Consider the following 18,129-nt stretch of genomic DNA (forward strand, 5'->3'; position numbering starts at 1 on the left):
TAATAGAAAAAAGCAGGGCCACAAATTCATTTTTTTGAGAATGATCTACAGAATTTGATTTAGGGTTTTTAATTTAGTTTCTTTTTTAAAGAACTTTTTAGAGCTTTTTTTTAACTTAGCTTCTTTTTTTAAAAAAAAGTTTTATTTCTTTTGAGAGAGAGAGAGTACATGAGAGTTGAGCGGGGCTAGGGAGGCAGTTCAGAGAGGGAGAGAGAGAATCTCAAACAGGCTCTTTGCTGTCAGCACAGAACCCAATGCAGAGCTCAAGCTCACAAACTGAGATTATGATTTGAGTCAAAACCAAGGGTCGGATGGACACTTAACTCACCAAGCCACTCAGGCACCCCTTTAATTTATCTCCTAAATCAAAGCTGTCCTCTCCTTCCACAAGTTCTTGGAAGCTATGCTATTAATGAGTAATAAATGCAATTGGAAAACGAAGAAACAAAGAAGGAAATCTTCCCTGTATTTTATTCATAAGGTGGTGGGGTGGTGATAGAGGTGCCATTACATTAACAATATAAGATTACAAGGATTATTCATTTTTTTGTGGAATTTCAGTCTAATCCTCTGACTTTGGCAAGAGTTTAAAGAGTCAAAGCAGAATAAATCAACTTATATTGCTTGGATTATTAGCATAATTAATTAATGCAACTTTGGGAAGTTTTAATGATTGCTAAGTTCCCTCCCATGGGCCTAAATAAAACAAAAACTGAAAAAGATATTTTGGTTTCACACAGTACTCAAGACTCAACAAAAATCTCTTATTGATTCCAGAGACTGGGGCTCTGCAAATCCTAAAAAGGATTTCCAGGTCAGGTTGTGATCATCCTCGTAAGTTTGGGAAAAACAATATTTTCTAGAAAAGCACTAATAAAGGAATTCCTTCTTGTTTTGCTGGCTGAATGGAGACCTAACTGCCAACCTTTTCTATATACCTTTCTCAACTATTTTAAACCACAACAAGCTTTTCTTTCTGTTAAAAACTTTGCCCTTTGTGTCACTAATATAGTACTAAGGTTACAGTTTGAGCTCAATCAGGTTAGATTGCCTATTTAATCAGTTTTAAATACATGAGCAGATATCATCTGTGGAGAGTTATAGGACTTGTGGCAGAATAAGAAAACAATGAAATTTGGGGCAAACTACTAGAATTCAAGTCCCAGCTTGGATATTTATGTATTGTGATATTTAGGGTACATTACTTGCCCTAAAACTCAGAAACTTTATCTTTCAAAGCTGTGCTATAAGAATTAAGTGTGATGCTGTTTTTAAATTACAGGGTGCTTGGAACAGAGGAGGTGCTCAGTAAATGGGGTCACTGGACCTGTGTTTGGATGTGTTGAACGAGATGCATGTATAAGGTAAAAAGTGAGCATGATGGAGTAATGATCTAAACACTTGGTAATGTAGCTCTCCTAAATGGGTGCTCCCAGGTCCTTTGGAGGTGTGGTAGACTTGAAGACAGGTGAATGAAGGTTCGTTTCCATTCTATTCCCAGGGAGCTCTCTGAATTTATCAGGACACCAGCTCCCTAAGAGACTACTAAACAAGTCATTTCTTGTGGTTCCCATGCCCATAAAGCCCAAGATTAAAAAGTCCCATCCACAGACATAAAAATACAATGCAAGAGCTACAGTAAAGCAGTTTCAAAGGAAAATGAATAAGCAAGATCAACAAAAGAAAAAATAAAGCACAAGGAAATCAAACATTTTAATAGGCCCATTTTGCAAAGCATAAAGCTAAAACCGGGGGATGACAGGCTTATTTTCATAAACATTAAACTCACTTCCAAACAACTTAATGTAAGGAATATCCAGCCCAGCAGTGAGAACGGAAAGAAGACATCATTTATCAGAAGGTCTCATACTATCATTTCCATTTGTTCAGAACAGAGGTCCACCTATCTCTGACCACTGGAAGCAAGCCTATGTGCCTTGCTTTTCTGGATGATGTTACCACAAAAATAAGCAAGTTCATGCAGGTGATCATTTCAGGCAAAGAGTAGTTTTAATCAGCAAGTCTGTGTAAGTGTGGAATGAGAGCTCATTAAATCTCTCACCCAACCAACCTGAAAGGCACTGCGGGCTCTCGGTGGGAGCACCAACATTGGTTTCTCTGCCCTACTCCCCCTGTGCTCTGCAGTCTCTTCTCAACTGCACACCTCACTTCTCACTAATGGCATGATCAATTCAAAACAGGTTTGCCTGCCACTCAGCATCATCATTAGCTGTAGCATGGATTAGAATGAGAGAAGCCTTTTCAGAAACTACAGGAGACCAGCAAGTCAACGCCTGGGGGAAAGAGGTGGGGTGGAAGAGAAGAGTGAAGGGAGGAAAAGAACAGTTACAATTCCTGCCGCACTGTATTAGTCTCACCTTGCAGGAACAGACAGAGCACCTGTCTTCTTTCAAGGTCCACACTTGTCCATTGCGCTTCAGTCCTCCTTCATGAGGGCAGTCACCAGAGCAGGAGGGCCCAGAGGGACAGAGGCAGTCAAAGCCCCCTGCCAGGTTGATGCAGGCAGAATCATTCCAACAGGTATGGGTTCTTAAGGCACATTCATCAATGTCTGCAATAAAGAAGGCACAGAGCTTTACAATTTAGCCAAGATTGTGATTAGAAAATAGTCATTTACAATAGCATTAATATTACTGAGCATTTACTTAGTATTAATATTACTAAGCTGTTCACATGCATTATCTCATTTACTCTGCAAAGCAGCTCTGTGTAGGAAAATCTGTTCCTATATTTTGCAAATAATGAAGCTGAGGCTCATAGAAATGAAATAGCATGCCTACGGTCATATAGCTAATAGGTGGCAGGTCTCATACTCAAACCTGCAGCTGTTGGACTCCAATTACTAAACTATCCAGTAGCAGCTCTAATCCAGTTTTAGGATATTCTTGAGAGCTGTACCATCTAGAGGCCATAAATAGTCCTAATTCATTAACAGTGGGGATGCACCCTATACAGATCTGGGTCTTTTAGAAAAGGTGTGAATAGATCATCCACTGAGTAGGAATAAGTGGGCAATTAGGGCAACCTTGAACCAATCAGACTCCCCCAGATCCTGGGGCCAAGTGTGAAAGAAGAGGGACTAATTCTTGGTAGTTGTCTTGCCTAATCAAATCCTCTCCATCCTAATGGTCAGAAGCATTTTTGTCCCCAGAAAAAAACATCTTAGAGCTATGGTACATATAGCATGGATGAGGATGGAAGACACACATATATTTTACGGTTTTTGAATGACAGCTAAATATGGAGGGAAAGCAAAAATCCAGTCAGCTTTCCCAGACATTCAAAGCTTGAGTGACCTTAACATCTCAAACACATAGCTGTCCAGTCCTGGATTGAGCCTCTTCCCAGTGGGCAATCTATTACTTCAAAAGGCAGCCAATTCCATCGGATAACTCTTTTAGAAATGTCTTCCTTAAATGAAATGAAATATATTTTCCTAGAACTCCTACTTATTGGTGCTAGTTCTTAGACCACTCAAGAAAAGTCAACTTGAGTTTTCTTATTTGTGACAATCTTTACACGATTTAAAGATATCAGTCATTTGTTTATCATAGTCTTGTACTCCACTGGTCAATCTAGTGCTATGTCCTTCAAATATCCTTCAGATGATCCTTCTGTGCACAAGGTTTTTTTGAACACTAGGTATTATAAATGTTAACAATGACATTTAAGACATTGTCCTTATGTAGGTGACAAGGAGAAACACTAGAAGAACATATAGATAACTATTGTTAGGCATCTGATCAGGAAGTTTAATCCCTATAGTAAGTTAAAATAAGAACATTATAGATTGGGGTGCTTGGGTGGCTCAGTTGGTTAAGCGTCCGACTTAGGCTCAGGTCATGATCTCACGGTTTGTGAGTTCAAGTCCCGTATTGGGGTTTCTGCTGTCAGTTCAGAGCCCACTTCAAATCCTCTGTTCCCTAATCTCTGCCCCTCCCCCCGACTCTCTCTTTCAAAAATAAACAAACGTAAAAAAAAAAGAACAGTATGAATTAACTTACTCTACTTCCTAAATTTCATGTTAAATATGTATAGGTTGTGGGCATTTGGTTAAGGGTTATGAGCTAAATTAAAGAAAAAATAATTCTAAGTGGCATTTTCTCCTAAAGTACTCAAAGCAATAGTGCTTAAAGGCATAATATATATTTACTGTTAGTGCTTTATACTTATATAGTGTGTCAACGTTTTTTGAAGCTTTTCCAGGAATTATGTCATATAATTGCAAAGACGGAAATAGTTACTTTCGTTTTACAAAATAAGAAACTAAGGCACAGAGATGAATAAGTGGTCACACATCTAGTACCACGTTGAAGCAAAGGTGGTATCCTGGGCCTTGTAACACATGCTCTAGAGCTCTTTTCTGAACCAACTCAAGGTCTAGAGTCATCTTTCAGAATACTAGAATGTTCTGTGGTTTTATCTACTTTCAACTATTAACCCTCTAGATATTGCAACTCACTTCCAAGCATAAGATCTTATATGGATCCTCTTTAGTATCCTTACTTGAAATTCTGAGAATTACATAATTACTCAAAGTTTTCTATAATTTTGCAACTACTCTGACTTAAAAATAATGAGAAATAAATGACCTATCTTCTATTACTGACTGCATGCACTGTTGGAAAATTTGGCTTCACAGTAAAGGTACAAAGTGGAAAATGTTACGGAGTTCAAATACTTTATTCCAAGATTTATTTTTGTCTTTGTCTCATTAAATGTAGTCTCAGTCAAGACATTTAGTTAATTAACAACGATTCCTCTTTTTGTTGTTGTTGCTAAGTTTATTTATTTATTTTGAGACAGACAAGCACACAAGCAGGGGAGGGGCAGAGAGAGAGGGGGTTGGAGGATCTGAAGCAGGCTCTGCATTGACAGCAGAGAGCTCGATGAGGGGTTGGAATTCACAAACCATGAGATCATGACCTGAGCCAGTCAGACACTTAACCGACTGAGCCACCCAGGCACCCAATGATTCCTCCTTTAAAAACTGTGGAAATGAACCCAAATTACAATACCCAGATTCCCAGTCAACTACAATCTGACCTCAGTTATGTCTTTACTGTTCCATTGTGTCCATGCTATTCTCCACACATCTGACCATATGGTGCTCCTACCTGGAAACCTTTCTTGTCTCCCAAGTCTTCTTCTTCTAACTCTTCTCAATTAAGAGTGGCATTGGATGTGGGAGTCAGGCGACCCATGTTTGAAAACAAGTTCTCAATTTAATTGAGTGCTTACTACATAAAAGGCATTTTACATATCACTGTATGTCCTTGGTCACATTATTTAGCCTCTCTGACACTTATTTATCCCCTGTTTAAAACAATACCCAATGAATTTCTGGTCTTTTAAAAATTGTAGATAACATAAGAACTCATATATTTCTTGATGTAAAGAATGTGGATATTTAAGACAAAGTTCAAGCCCTACCTCCTCAATTAAGCATCTCCCAATATTATGCCAATTCATAGTAATCAGTCACTTCCTTAAACTCCCACTGCAGTGACAACATTGGTGGCAGATCCTATCTTGGAACAATACTAAACTGATATGTTTGCATTATTCTCACTCCTTGGCTTTTGCTCAAAGTGGCAATGAAAATATTTGGTCTTACTCTTCTCTAATCACATATACACTCTAGTTTGGATGTCTGGGAGATACAGATAGAGAGTAACTTGATAGATAACACATGGAATCATAAAAAATATTCAGATTTCTCTGAACTCTGTGTTAACTCAAATCTTCACACCAGTCCCTGACTACTACATTAGCCTCCTATCTGGTCTTCCTGACTCCAGCGACTTCTCATTCTAATCCAATGATTTTCAATTGTGGGCTCAGTAGACACATTTGAGGAGCTCTTAACAGGTACTGGTGCCTGGGCTCACCGCCACTAGAGACTGATTTAATTGGTGTATAAAGTAGGATCCAGATATTGGGGCTCTGTTCAGTCAGATGAGAATGACTGCTCTAAATACCTTCCGCAAGGGACTGGTGTTCTAAAAAGCAAATTTGTCCATATCACACCCCTGCTTACCATCTCTCAGTCGTCCTCTGATGTCTATAATAGATGATTTAAGCTCCCAGCATATAAGCCTTGATCTAACATTCCAGTTGTTAGCTTCTGTCTCTTCCCCTTTTTGTTCAAAAGCAATGGGTTATCTACAAAGAGTCCATGTTGTTTCCTCTATGCCTTTTCTCATTATGGGAGTACTCTCCCTCTCCTTTCTCTCCTTCCTCTTAGTCTGCATGGAATGGGTTGGTGTATAAATTAATTTACAAAGTAAGCAGTTCCCTTCCTATGATATCTTCATTCCTATGTCATGTTCAAAATCAAGATCAAGCATCACCATTCTTCATTCTGTGAAACAGTCACTATTGACTCTGTACTCTATATACAATGCTATCCTTGCATTTAGCTCTTACACACTTAATATATCCATCTCCATAGATAGTGAGCTCACTGAAAACAAGGACTAAATCTTTTTTCCTTATTCTCTTCTCAGTGCCGAGTACAATAGAAAGCACTGTGGTTGTACAATGTTTTCACTTAACTTACTTAATCCGGGAAGTTTATAGACCATTACTATTATAAAGCCGATTTCACTAAAATTTGGTCTCTTGGGTGTTCAGAAAGCAGAAGACAGAACCACAACCTTCCCCTTCAGGGAACACATTTTATTGTTAAGTTTTCATCTGGGGAAGCCCATAAGTCTGGTTTATAGTATAATAAATATGGCAAAATAGTAACCACACTGAAACAGGAAGGCAACCTTCCCTCCTCCCTCCCCACTCCAGTTTCCTGTCAAATGCATGAGGACAAGGACAGAGGAAGGCCCATTAACAAAGCACTTCAGAAAATGTCTGGAAGAGTAATTTCAAGATTCCAACCAGTAGCTGCAAAAGAATCTTTAACTTAATGTCTTCTCTGAAATCCTCTCTAAATTGGCAATTAATGGCCAACTATAACATGCTTTTCTAATATTTAATTATTTTTTTCATTTACAAAGTTGTAAGCATATTGGCAGTGTTTCTCTCTCAATTAAAACACACCTAGTGTGCGCAAAAAAACCCTGGATTTGCTTTTGCTGCTCCAAAATGAAAGGATTTTGCAGTTGAATATAGGACCATATTGTCTACAAAGTTCCATGTAATTGCTTTACTTATGACACAGAAATCTAATTCAGCTTCCATGCAATTTAACAGATTTATGGAAAGCCAGATGTTAGCAATTATGGAAACCCACATCATTCATATTCTTGGTAATACAGACCTGTTTGCTCTGCACAAAGCCAACTTAATCTATTATACATATCCCAAGGCATCCAAAGGGAGGAGGCACCCTATTTACATATTGCAACTGTTGTTCTCTGCTGAGCAAACACAAAGACATTCACCCATGATACTTACCAAAATCATCTGACAGGCCTCCAATGACAAAGAGGCAATGAAACAAAAATCAGGCAAAATATTCCACACTCAAATCTATAATCATTAAAGTGTACTTGTTTTTTCTTATTGTAAGTAATGGCTTTTTGTGATTTCCTTGTGTTTCTCCTTGTAAATTCATTATTTAAATGTTCCATGCTCAGATGAGAATTTCCTCAATAAAATTCTATGGCTAAGCTTACATTAGAACTAATTTTCTTGCATTGACATTTTCACAATTTCTGAAAGCTGTTATTATTATACTCAATTTTGCTTTTAAAAAAAGTCTGGTTGTGCCTAGTCAATCTGCTTTGTTCTTTAATTTGAGGTTCTTAGGTTATTTGGGCATGTAAGAAAACACAATTCAGAAATGTTTATATCAGCAGCAATCAAACCAATCCCAACGTAGCCTCGAACAGTTTCCCTACCCTTCGAGAAAAATGGCTCTGCAGAAATTTTAATAGCATAACAACTGTAATGGTACCTGCCTCAGGAGCTAAAAGTTCTGCAGGTTGATTTCAGAGATCAAGAGAAACATTTTTGTCAGGGGTTTGGTAGCAGGTCAATTTTTTCATTATCCCATATTCCACTTTCTTGAATAACTTTCATATCCCATCTAGACTTCCTTTCAAACTCAAAACAGGTGATGTGTCAGAAAACAAAATTTAACCTGGGGTTTGAATATCCAGCTGTGTGTGTTCTGACTTGGAAATCATTACCAGACATTAATAGCTTGGAAATGAGAACAGAGCTTGGGGGTTTATTAATGATAGACCAGATAGAGCGCAGCTGCCTCTCCCATAGCTAAAGTAACATTGCCTCTTTTACAGTGGCAGTGAGAAAATGACAGGGAAAAATATACACACTGCACATCAGCAAAATTAAGTGGAAAACAAACAAACAAACAAACAAAAAACAAAACAGGAAATCTAAGGTCTGAAGTGGCTTGCAAAATACAAGGCTAATGAAATTTTAACCTGCACAGAAAGTTTCAGGTCCCAAACTAGAACACAGACTATTAAAGATGGGGTTGATACACATTGGAACCATCAGAAGAGCTCCATCAGCATGAAGAGGGATTAAACTCATATCAGTTTAATGAAACATGAGGGGTTCAGCCTGAAAAGGTAAAGACTAAAAGAAAAGTAAGCTACAACTTGGTCTCTTTGAGATGCTGTTATGTACCTCTTGGGAAGAAGTTCCAACGTCCCTCCAGTGTTAACTCCTCTTTGTTCCAGCCTCCTCCAGGAAGAAACCCTTTCCTACAGCGTGTCTCTTACCATCAGTGTGTAATTCTGTTACTCTCCAATGAGTCTTCCCTTTTTCCTTTAACTGAGCAGACCCTCTCTTTAAGCAAAGGAAAAAGAAAAACACCTTGTTTGGGCTCACCCTTTCCTAAGCCATTCCCTAGATCCAGGTCTTTTTTTCCTCAGTGTCCACCATTAGCAGCTACCTGCATTTACACATCTTCACCCTCTCCTAAATGTTTGCAAGCTTCCATGTGACCCTCTCTTTGAAGCCTAAATCCTGAAGTTTCTCACAACTCTTAGTTTGCAAAATCATCACCCTTTAATAAATTATAATATTTGTTATATTATAACAACTCCAAATTATGGAAAAAGCCTAAATGTCCTTCAACTGATGAATGGATAAAGAAATTGTGGTTTATATACACAATGGAATAGTACTTGGCAACGAGAAAGAATGAAATATGGCCTTTTGTAGAAACTTGGATGGAGTTGGAGAGTGTTATGCTAAGTGAAATAAGTCATACAGAGAAAGATACCATCTGTTTTCACTCTTATCTGGATCCTGAGAAACTTAACAGAAGACCATGGGGGAGGGGAAGGAAAAAAAAAGAGGTTAGAGAGGGAGGGAGCCAAAACATAACAGACTCTTAAAAACTGAGAACAAACTGAGGGTTGATGGGGGGGTGGGAGGGAGGGGAAAGTGGGTGATGGGCATTGAGGAGGGCACCTGTTGGGATGATCACTGGGTGTTGTATGGAAACCAATTTGACAATAAATTTCATTTAAAAAAAATTTAAAAATGAAAAAAAAAGTTACAATATTTGTTATTTCAGTCTAAATGCTCTCTTCTTGACCCTTGTGGGGTATGACAGTGCTCTAGTCATCTTCTTACCTCTTTATTCCTCCAATCACTAATCATCAATCATTAATTTACTAACTACAACTATATTTATTGAGCATCTACTCTTTCCTAGACATAGTGCTAGGGACCGGGGATAAAATAGGCAAATACAGATATGGTCCAACAAGTAAGGACCCTGTGTGGAGACGTCTCCAGTTTTTCTAAGGTTCCATCTCTGGTGGTTGCTTTCTTCCCCCTCAGAGGAAGCAGCATAACATACCAACGAAAAGCCTAAGTTTTGGAATCCAGAAGCTTTAGGTGCCAGTTAATGTGACCAGTTGTCCCAGTTGGCCTAGGACTGAGGGAGTCCCTGAGATAGGTGACTTTCAGTGCTAAACCTAGGAAAGTTCTAGGCAAATGGAGACAAATGAGTCACCTGCACCTTAGTCCCATCCCTGCAACTGTAGTAGATTTACCTAACATTTCTGAACCTTGGTCCTATCATTTGAAAAGTATGGATAAAAAAATACCTCCAGGGATAATCTGATAATTTGAGTAAGCATATAACACAATGCTTATCATGTAGTAATTTCTCAAAAATGATTAGCTGCTATTATCATTGTTCTTGTTCATACTGTGTCTGTATTTTTCATCTTTCATAGCATTCATTTCATCTCATGAATTCCCTTGACCCATCTTTTCTGGATATACTCAAATCCTTACCACCAGTCCTGAGCTCTTTGTAAGCTGACACCTTCATCTGTTCACTGAGGATTTCCTCTTGAATTCTAAATTCTCACACAAATTCTCATGGATTTGATCAGTACATTGGCCAGCCAAAGCCAGAAATGCTAACACTCTAAGCTCTCCCTGAACCCTGATCAGTAAATCTGGTGTTAATATTCAGTGACTATTTTTTTTTTTAATTTTTTTTAAAGTTTATTTATTTTTGAGACAGAGAGAGACAGAGCATGAACGGGGGAGGGTCAGAGAGAGAAGGAGACACAGAATCGGAAGAGGCTCCAGGCTCTGAGACATCAGCCTAGAGCCAACGCGGGGCTTGAACTCACGGAACGCAAGATCGTGACCTGAACTGAAGTCGGATGCCTAACCGACTGAGCCACCCAGGCGCCCCTCAGTGACTATTATTAAAAGGATATAGTTGTTTGGTTGTTTTTTGGGTTTTTTTTTTTTGACACTTGATGAAGGTGGCTTGGTCACAGACCACATTTATAGGCTGTGCAAATTTGGGTGTTCTAATGCAGATGGAGAAAACAATTCATTCTAGGTTAGAAAACAAGAGTAGCAAAAAAGCAGAATAGCTTCCTAAATTAACCAAGTTGGTTTACATTCTGCCATGAATAACTCATGCTTCTTTACTTAGTGATTAAATGTGTTCAAAATCAATACGATTCTGACCAGTGGCGAAAATAAAAAATCTAGAAATATTGAAATACTTGCTATCCAAAGAGAATTTTACTGCATACAGAGGCTACAGTGCTGATGCCAGCAACCCTAGATTTCTGTTTTTATATATCTGCTTATAGGTGAGAGGGTGGGTTATGTTCTAGCGGCCTCTGCATCCCTGAGTGGAACAGTTATGTTTTACAAGTTGCTAAATGCCTAACACTGGGCCATACATGTTCTATTGTTATATTCATTTTATTGTGTAACAAAATTTCACCCTCAACTGAAAAAAATTACCCTCTTCCACTTTAATTTTATATTTCCTTTATGTTACCTTGTATGCAGAGCTGTGAACATACTTTTCTATCTTCCTTATTCATTCAGAAGGCATATTCTGGTCTTATGTATCTTTGTGTCTCCCACAGCATCTTTATAGGGTCTGTTTCTTACTAAGAAATGCATAAACATGTGTTAAATTTGAATCTGGTTGAGCTGTGATTTAAAAAAAAAAAAAACCTTTGTCCTTCAGGGACCTCCGTTTTCTCTTTGGTAAAGTATAGGAGTTGTAGAAGGTATTTTCTGAGATCTTGTCCATTTCCAGATGGTATGATTACTTTTTCCTTTGTAGGACTGAGCCTCTAATTCCAGTGTTAGAATATGAGTGGTAGTAGATGGAGAACAGGAAAGAGGAGAATGGAAGAACCCAGCTTCAGGAGGACAAAGAGATTTTTTAGAATTAAACAGTTTGCTTAGACAGTCAATATTTATTGAAACACCTGTCTCTCTTAATGAGTGTTTACAAGCAGGTGCCAAAGAGGGAAAGTAATGAAGAGACAAACATGTTTTTTCTGTCTGCATTGAAGCCTTGGACAATGTAATCCTTGGGGACAAATACACATGGGGAATCCAGGTGGGGTGAAACCGAAACTATTTTGACAAATCATTCTTTCAAACAAATTATCAGATGAGAAAGAATTTCTTCTGTCTTCTGTGCCAAGGGAAGATTTTAGGCACAGACAGGTTACAAAATAATTTCATTTACTACCAGAAACATCCTACATTTACATAGAATTCAAAGGTCAAAAAAAAAAAAAAGAAAAGAAAAGAAAAAAAAGAAAAACACCCACCTGGGTGGCTCAGTCAGTTGACCGTCTGACTCTTCATTTTGGCTCAGGTCATGATCTCACAGTTCGTGAGTTTGAGCCCTATATTGGGCTCTGCACTGACAGCACAGATCTGCTTGGGATTCTCTCTCTTCCTCTCTCTCTTCCCCTCCCTAAAGTCACTCTCTCATTCTCAAAAATAAATAAATAAACAAACATTATAAAAACCAAACATTGTCAATGGTACAATTCTAAAACCAGACCTCAGTCTAAAGAACAAGAGGGTCAGATTACAGCACCTAAGAATTCAGAACCTTCTATGCCTATTATTTATTGTCTCCCTCTACCACTCTGTTTATTTTGATCCCTAACCTCTAGGAAGTTGTCAAGTTCTTCCAAAAACTCTTTTCCACTAGAAGGAGAGTTAGGACACTGATGAAGGATAACAATTCGGACAACTGTGCTAAGAAGGCCAGTATCTACTGAGAGAACCAACAAGCTAAAACTAAACCTTAATGTCATCTCATGGTGTGTTTTCTTGGATGATCTCTTTTCTTGGATCTTCTTCCTCTCTTCATATTGCTTCTCCTAATCAACTGAATTAGTGAAAATAGATTTAGGGCTGCCTTCTATTTTGAAGGGAAATTCTCTGGAAGGATCTAGAAGGCATTTGGTGGAGTCAAGGGAAAATGAAACAAGGGGTAAAAGATTTCAGCCCACTCTGCTCTAGGCTTTTAGGAGACAAGTTCTGTTTATTGTGATTTTTTTTTCTGTGTTTTTTACCCTAAGGGAGGTAAAACTATAAAGACCAAAATTATGTTGGTTTCCAAGGAAAAGCAAAGGAGGCTACTGACATAGATTCTCTCTTTGAGCAAACTCTCATCAGGCTCCTCTGAGCCCTCCTCTTGACTGGGCCTCCACCTTGGCCTATAAACACAGCAGACTCTCAGCACAAATTATTTTGTCCACCACATCCCTCCATGTTAAAACGTTTGAAAAAGAGTAGCATAGCTTTTACATGCAAGAGCGGATCATTAAGATCACGGCTCAACCCCCCCCCCCCCCTTAGGTTCCTGCATGGGAAGGCTCACAGCTGCCCAGAAAGCTCCCTATTTATTTCAGCCAACACCTGTACATAGTATGGCACCTGTGTCCAGTCTCTGTGGAAGATTAGGGGCATAACTTCAACAAGAACTGGTTAATAAACCCAGATGGGATTCACCTGGACCAATGGCCTTTCCTGCTTTCTGTAAATTTCCCCTTCTCCTGGCTCTACTCAAGCCCCCACTATTCTCCCCACCCCAACGCCTTCAATCTCCTTTTCAAAAGCCCAGTGACCTTGCACAAATCCAAGTTGAGTTCAATTCATGCTGGACCTTCTTCCCTGCTGTAATAATTGTTATTGACTAAAATCTGTCCTTACCACTCAGTAAAGAAAGTATAAAGTTTTCTTTATACTTGACACCACTCAGGCTGCTAGAGGATAAACAAAATGAATTGTTGCAGTTCCTCTGTGGTCCAGCTCAGCTCCTCAGAGTAAGTAGCAATTAGGGACCAATGTCCTCATTCATAATAGAAATGATTTCTAAGTCCCTTTATTAATTTAGTTATTCAACAACTATTTATTGAGCACATAGGATAGGCCAGTAATTGTTCTAGGCATTGGGAATACTACAGAAAATAAAATAGAATTCTTGCTCCTGGGAATGTTAAATTTTAACAGGGTGAGGCAGATAATCTCTTCCGTGTATCTGACTCAGGGACCTGCAGAAGCTTTGGTGTCCCTGCCATCCCCAGGTACTTTTATTGCATTATTAACACATCTTTGTGAAACAAAGATTTGTATCATTTTATTGTGTATAATGATAATTTACAATACTTATACCCATATTCTTCAAACTTTCAAAATCCTTTAAAATTCATGATTTAGTTCTTTAAAAAAAAAAATGTAGAATGTTAGCCTTACCATCATCTCTACTCAAAAGATAATTGAACTGAGGGTCAAATAATCATCGCTTCTCAAATGTTTCTACCAAATTTACCTCTATGGCAGAACGGAATGACCACCCATTTCTCAGAATCCTGGACATACACAAAGGGGAAACAGTGAGTCTGAAATTATTTGAAGCTTAATGTTTTCTATTAGAAACTATTTTTGCCTGCCCCTCTATAGTCAGACTGTTTTGATAGATCATTTTTTTCTCAAACCACTGAGTAAAGATTCCTCTTTTAGATTGATGTACCTTCTCATGTAGCAGCATGCTTTCAGTGACAATTGTACCCCAGTATAAGAAGCACAGCAGAAGGCAACACATGGTCAAGTAACAACATGCATAGGGCCATATGGCCAGTAAGTTCCTGAGTCAGGATGCAAATACAGGCATCTTGACTTTAGGTCAGGCTTGTCATCATGTGGTAGGGTCTCCTCCCTAAGAAAAGAAAAGGGATAAAAAAAGCCAAAACCCTCAAGGCAACCTGGCTACACGCGTATGTGACATCTCTTACGACCTTGTAACATGAGACCATTTAATCAGACTGCAGCCTTGTGTGTTACCATATATGGGAGACAAAGAAGTAGAAAACATTAAAAAACTACACCACGTGGTATTCAGGGGTTCAGTTTTTCGGGTACAAACCTAACAGCCATGTTGGCACAAATAAAGTTGCTTCCTGGAAAGAGAAGCTTCAGTGTCACAATTCTCTGTGTGAGAATCCTGCTACAATCATACTATGGTGGGTTCCCAATTCTACAGAAAATGAATATAGTGATATCTTGCAAAGGCTAAATGGTCAATTTCCAATACACCAACTGGTCCACAGATTCTCAAAGTATTAATTAATGCTCACTATATGTAAAAATTATTATTAAAAATAATAAAACAAGGACAGCAAGCTTCCTCTCTAAAAAACATAATAGTTAATGGGACCAATTAGAATCCTCACCACCTACTCTAGTAATGTGGCTTACACTCCTCTCTGTTTCTTTTGCTGGGGCCATTATAATAGCATCTTAACTGTTTTCTCTGCTGATATCTCCTCAAACATTAACAACCTGATCATACCACTCTCTCATCTCAAGAATTTTTTTAAGCAGGAAAATGACCCAGTTGGAGTTGTTACAAAGCAACCATCCAGGAATCTACAGAAAATTAAACTTGAACCCATATTCTATGTAGATATTGCCTCTAAACTGCTTCAGTAAGTCACTTCACAACTTCTCAGCTGAGAAATTGTTACTTGCTGTGTGGTAGACCTCTGTGTTCTTCATTTTATCCTTCTATAAAATGGGGAATCATACCCCAATAGCAGGGTTGTTGTGAGAACTTTAGTACAAAATGTGATCACACAGTAGCTGTGTGTTAAGGATCACGATCAATAGACAGCTAATTCTGATGGCCTCGCTTTTCTCTGAAGAGACATTCCAAGCAAAAGGAATAGGAAGAGCAAAACCACACAGGTGTGGAAAATCACAGTGATACACATATGAGAGAGGGTTTAAAATCGTGTAAGAAATACTACTTATTTACAGCTAAATATTTATAGCAATTTATACAGGTCAATAGTTCAACATTGAGAGACAGTGATATTGTGAAGTAAGATTCACAACTTTCAGCTCCTTAGCTTAGAAAACAAGACCCTTTATCATCTGGCTTCTAGCTCTATTTACAAGGCTCCTTTCTTGTTCCCCACCTACAACACACTCACATATATATCAAGTACTTTATCCACCCTGGAAATGTCACCATCCTTTGGACACATTTAGATCTCTTTCATGACTCTGTTCCAATCAGACTGCTATTCCTGCCTGGAAAACCTACTTTAATATCTACTCTTCCCTGGAAAAAATTCCTTCTTATCCTATAAACTTGGTGAAAAAAAAAATTCTACTTTCTGTGAAAGATTCCTATGTACATTGCCATCCCCATATACCCTAACCCAAAAAACAATTTTTTTCCTACGATTCTTATTTTTATTTATTTATATATCTAACTGTTCGACAGTTCATCCTCCCCCAATTCCTGCCCCTTCCTATTTCCCAGTTTCAGACTAGAAGGGTGAAATGTGTGTCTCACTGTGTGCCTAAAACTTAGCACATGGACTAGCACAGACCAGACCCTCTCAACAGTTGCTCACTGAAAAGGTGAATGGTGATTTTTATGTTGACAGTGCTTTGTTTGGTTTGAGTATAATCGTTTAAAATTCCCTGCTCGTAAATCCAGAGGTAAATATTTCACAGCAGCATAAGTAATCTCAGACTAAAACAAACAATTCAATATTTATTTCAAAGAAGTCATAGATGCTGATCTCTGAGTTGTTGCACAGACATGATCTTTGGTTCTAAGACATCCAAGCCAGAAATTTCTGTGATGAAACAATTGTTTACACTGTGCTATAAGAGGCAGGAAGCTGACACCTACGTGTAATTAATTCAATATCAAAAAGTGTTCAGAAACCGAGAAAGGCAAGTGAACATCCCCTGAGATCAAACTGTAGATCCCCAGGTGAAAAACAACAAGAAGTTAAATCAGGGTGGTGACTGGAAACACCGAGGCTGGATCCTGGTATTTCAATGGTGGTTTTTACATGGCTGGGGGAAGATCTGTGACTCTAGTGAAAAATTATGGTTCCCCTTCCTCCAAAGGATTCATGTAGACACATATACACAAACTTGCATTCAGTTTCAGGGCATTCACATAGCCCTCTGAAGGCTTTCAATGAAACCTCCAAGACAGCGATTGTCAAACGTGAGTGGGCATCAGAATCAACTAAATGGGGCTTGTTAAAAAAAACAGATCACCAGCCCAGTCCCCAGACTTGCTGAGTTACTAAGGTCTGGCATGAGGTAGAAAGTTTTCATTTACAACAACTTTCCAGGCGATGCTGCTGCTACTGGTCTAAGGATCACACTTCTAGAACCACTGCCCTAAGCTACATGGAATTGAGTTCACAAAAAGAAATGTTAGGCAACTCTTTTTTAGGAATACTGCACTCATTTTGTTGTCACCCAGTTGAGACTATCAACTATTCAGGACAAAAGTAAAACAACAACAACTACAACAACAAAAACCCAAGTCATTTCAAACATACTAAAGATTTGGCACATTGCAAGCTTCAAGATTCTATGCAGGAGAAAATCAAAGTTGCCTCTACTATAACTTAATCTTTCCAAAAAAGGCCAAGTTCACAATGACAGGGAAGACTTAAAGAAAACTGGAACTGCACTGCAAAGCACCTTTTCAGGGAACACACCAGCCTTTTCCTTCTGTGTTACCCAACTGCTACTCCCTCCATACCAGGCCCCTGCACACTCTGCACTCCTTACATGTTTCCCTTTGTCAGAACTCCCACTGGGCCTGTTCACGCAATGCAAAATTGTCCTCCATGGCCTCTGGAACCATGCGCCATCACTCTTTATGGCTCCAGAGTCTAAATAAGCACCAGGCATCTCAGTATTGCTTTTGAATTCCTGTGACCCAAGACATCACAGTACCAAGTCTTCATTTACCACAGTGTTAATGCAATCTTTTGGATGATTATTACCAAACAAGAGGTCAGGAGAGCAATATGAAAAGGAGATAAAATATCCATTCCAAAGTGAAATATGTTTATCAAAAATACAGAGGCTGGGACTATAGGGCTTAGGGGCAAACCAGCAATACCCCAATAAGCCTTTGGGAGATCACTCAATAGAGGAGAGTTCAGTGATTTCATTTTTAACAACCACAGTAAAAAAGAAAGTCATAGACAAAAAGTCACATTCTTTACAACAAAACTCAATGACAGTATAAAAACTACAGGTACTTAAAGGACAAGTAGTATGCTCAATAACCTTTTGTTATAGAACTTGAAAAAAGCCCTCTTTTGAGCAGATCATTATTCAATGATACTGAATAAATGAGGTTTTCTGGAAATTCCTAAAGCAGGCTATTTTCATCCTTGAGTTTTCATTTAGTCTATTCTATAGAGTACCAAATCCACTTCAGGACACTAATGTCTAGTAAAGGCTCTGACAAGTCTTGCAGTTAGTACACCAGGTTAATTATATTTCATTTAGGATTTTCCAAATATATTCGCT

The 18,129-nt window shown here is 38.5% G+C and overlaps 1 protein-coding gene across 2 annotated transcripts in view; it reads right to left on the reverse strand.

Moving 5' to 3' along the window:
- NELL1 (neural EGFL like 1) overlaps positions 1–18,129 on the reverse strand; it is an 874,069-nt gene that overhangs the window by 17,435 nt on the left and 838,505 nt on the right. For both annotated transcript variants that reach the window (XM_053899887.1, XM_053899886.1), the window contains one exon: positions 2,379–2,572. In XM_053899887.1, the coding sequence (XP_053755862.1) occupies positions 2,379–2,572 (194 nt within the window). The remainder of the gene's footprint in view (positions 1–2,378; positions 2,573–18,129) is intronic.

This window comes from Panthera pardus, unplaced genomic scaffold (assembly GCF_024362965.1).
Source record: "Panthera pardus isolate Hobbes unplaced genomic scaffold, ASM2436296v1 HiC_scaffold_12, whole genome shotgun sequence".
Lineage (NCBI taxonomy): Eukaryota > Metazoa > Chordata > Mammalia > Carnivora > Felidae > Panthera > Panthera pardus.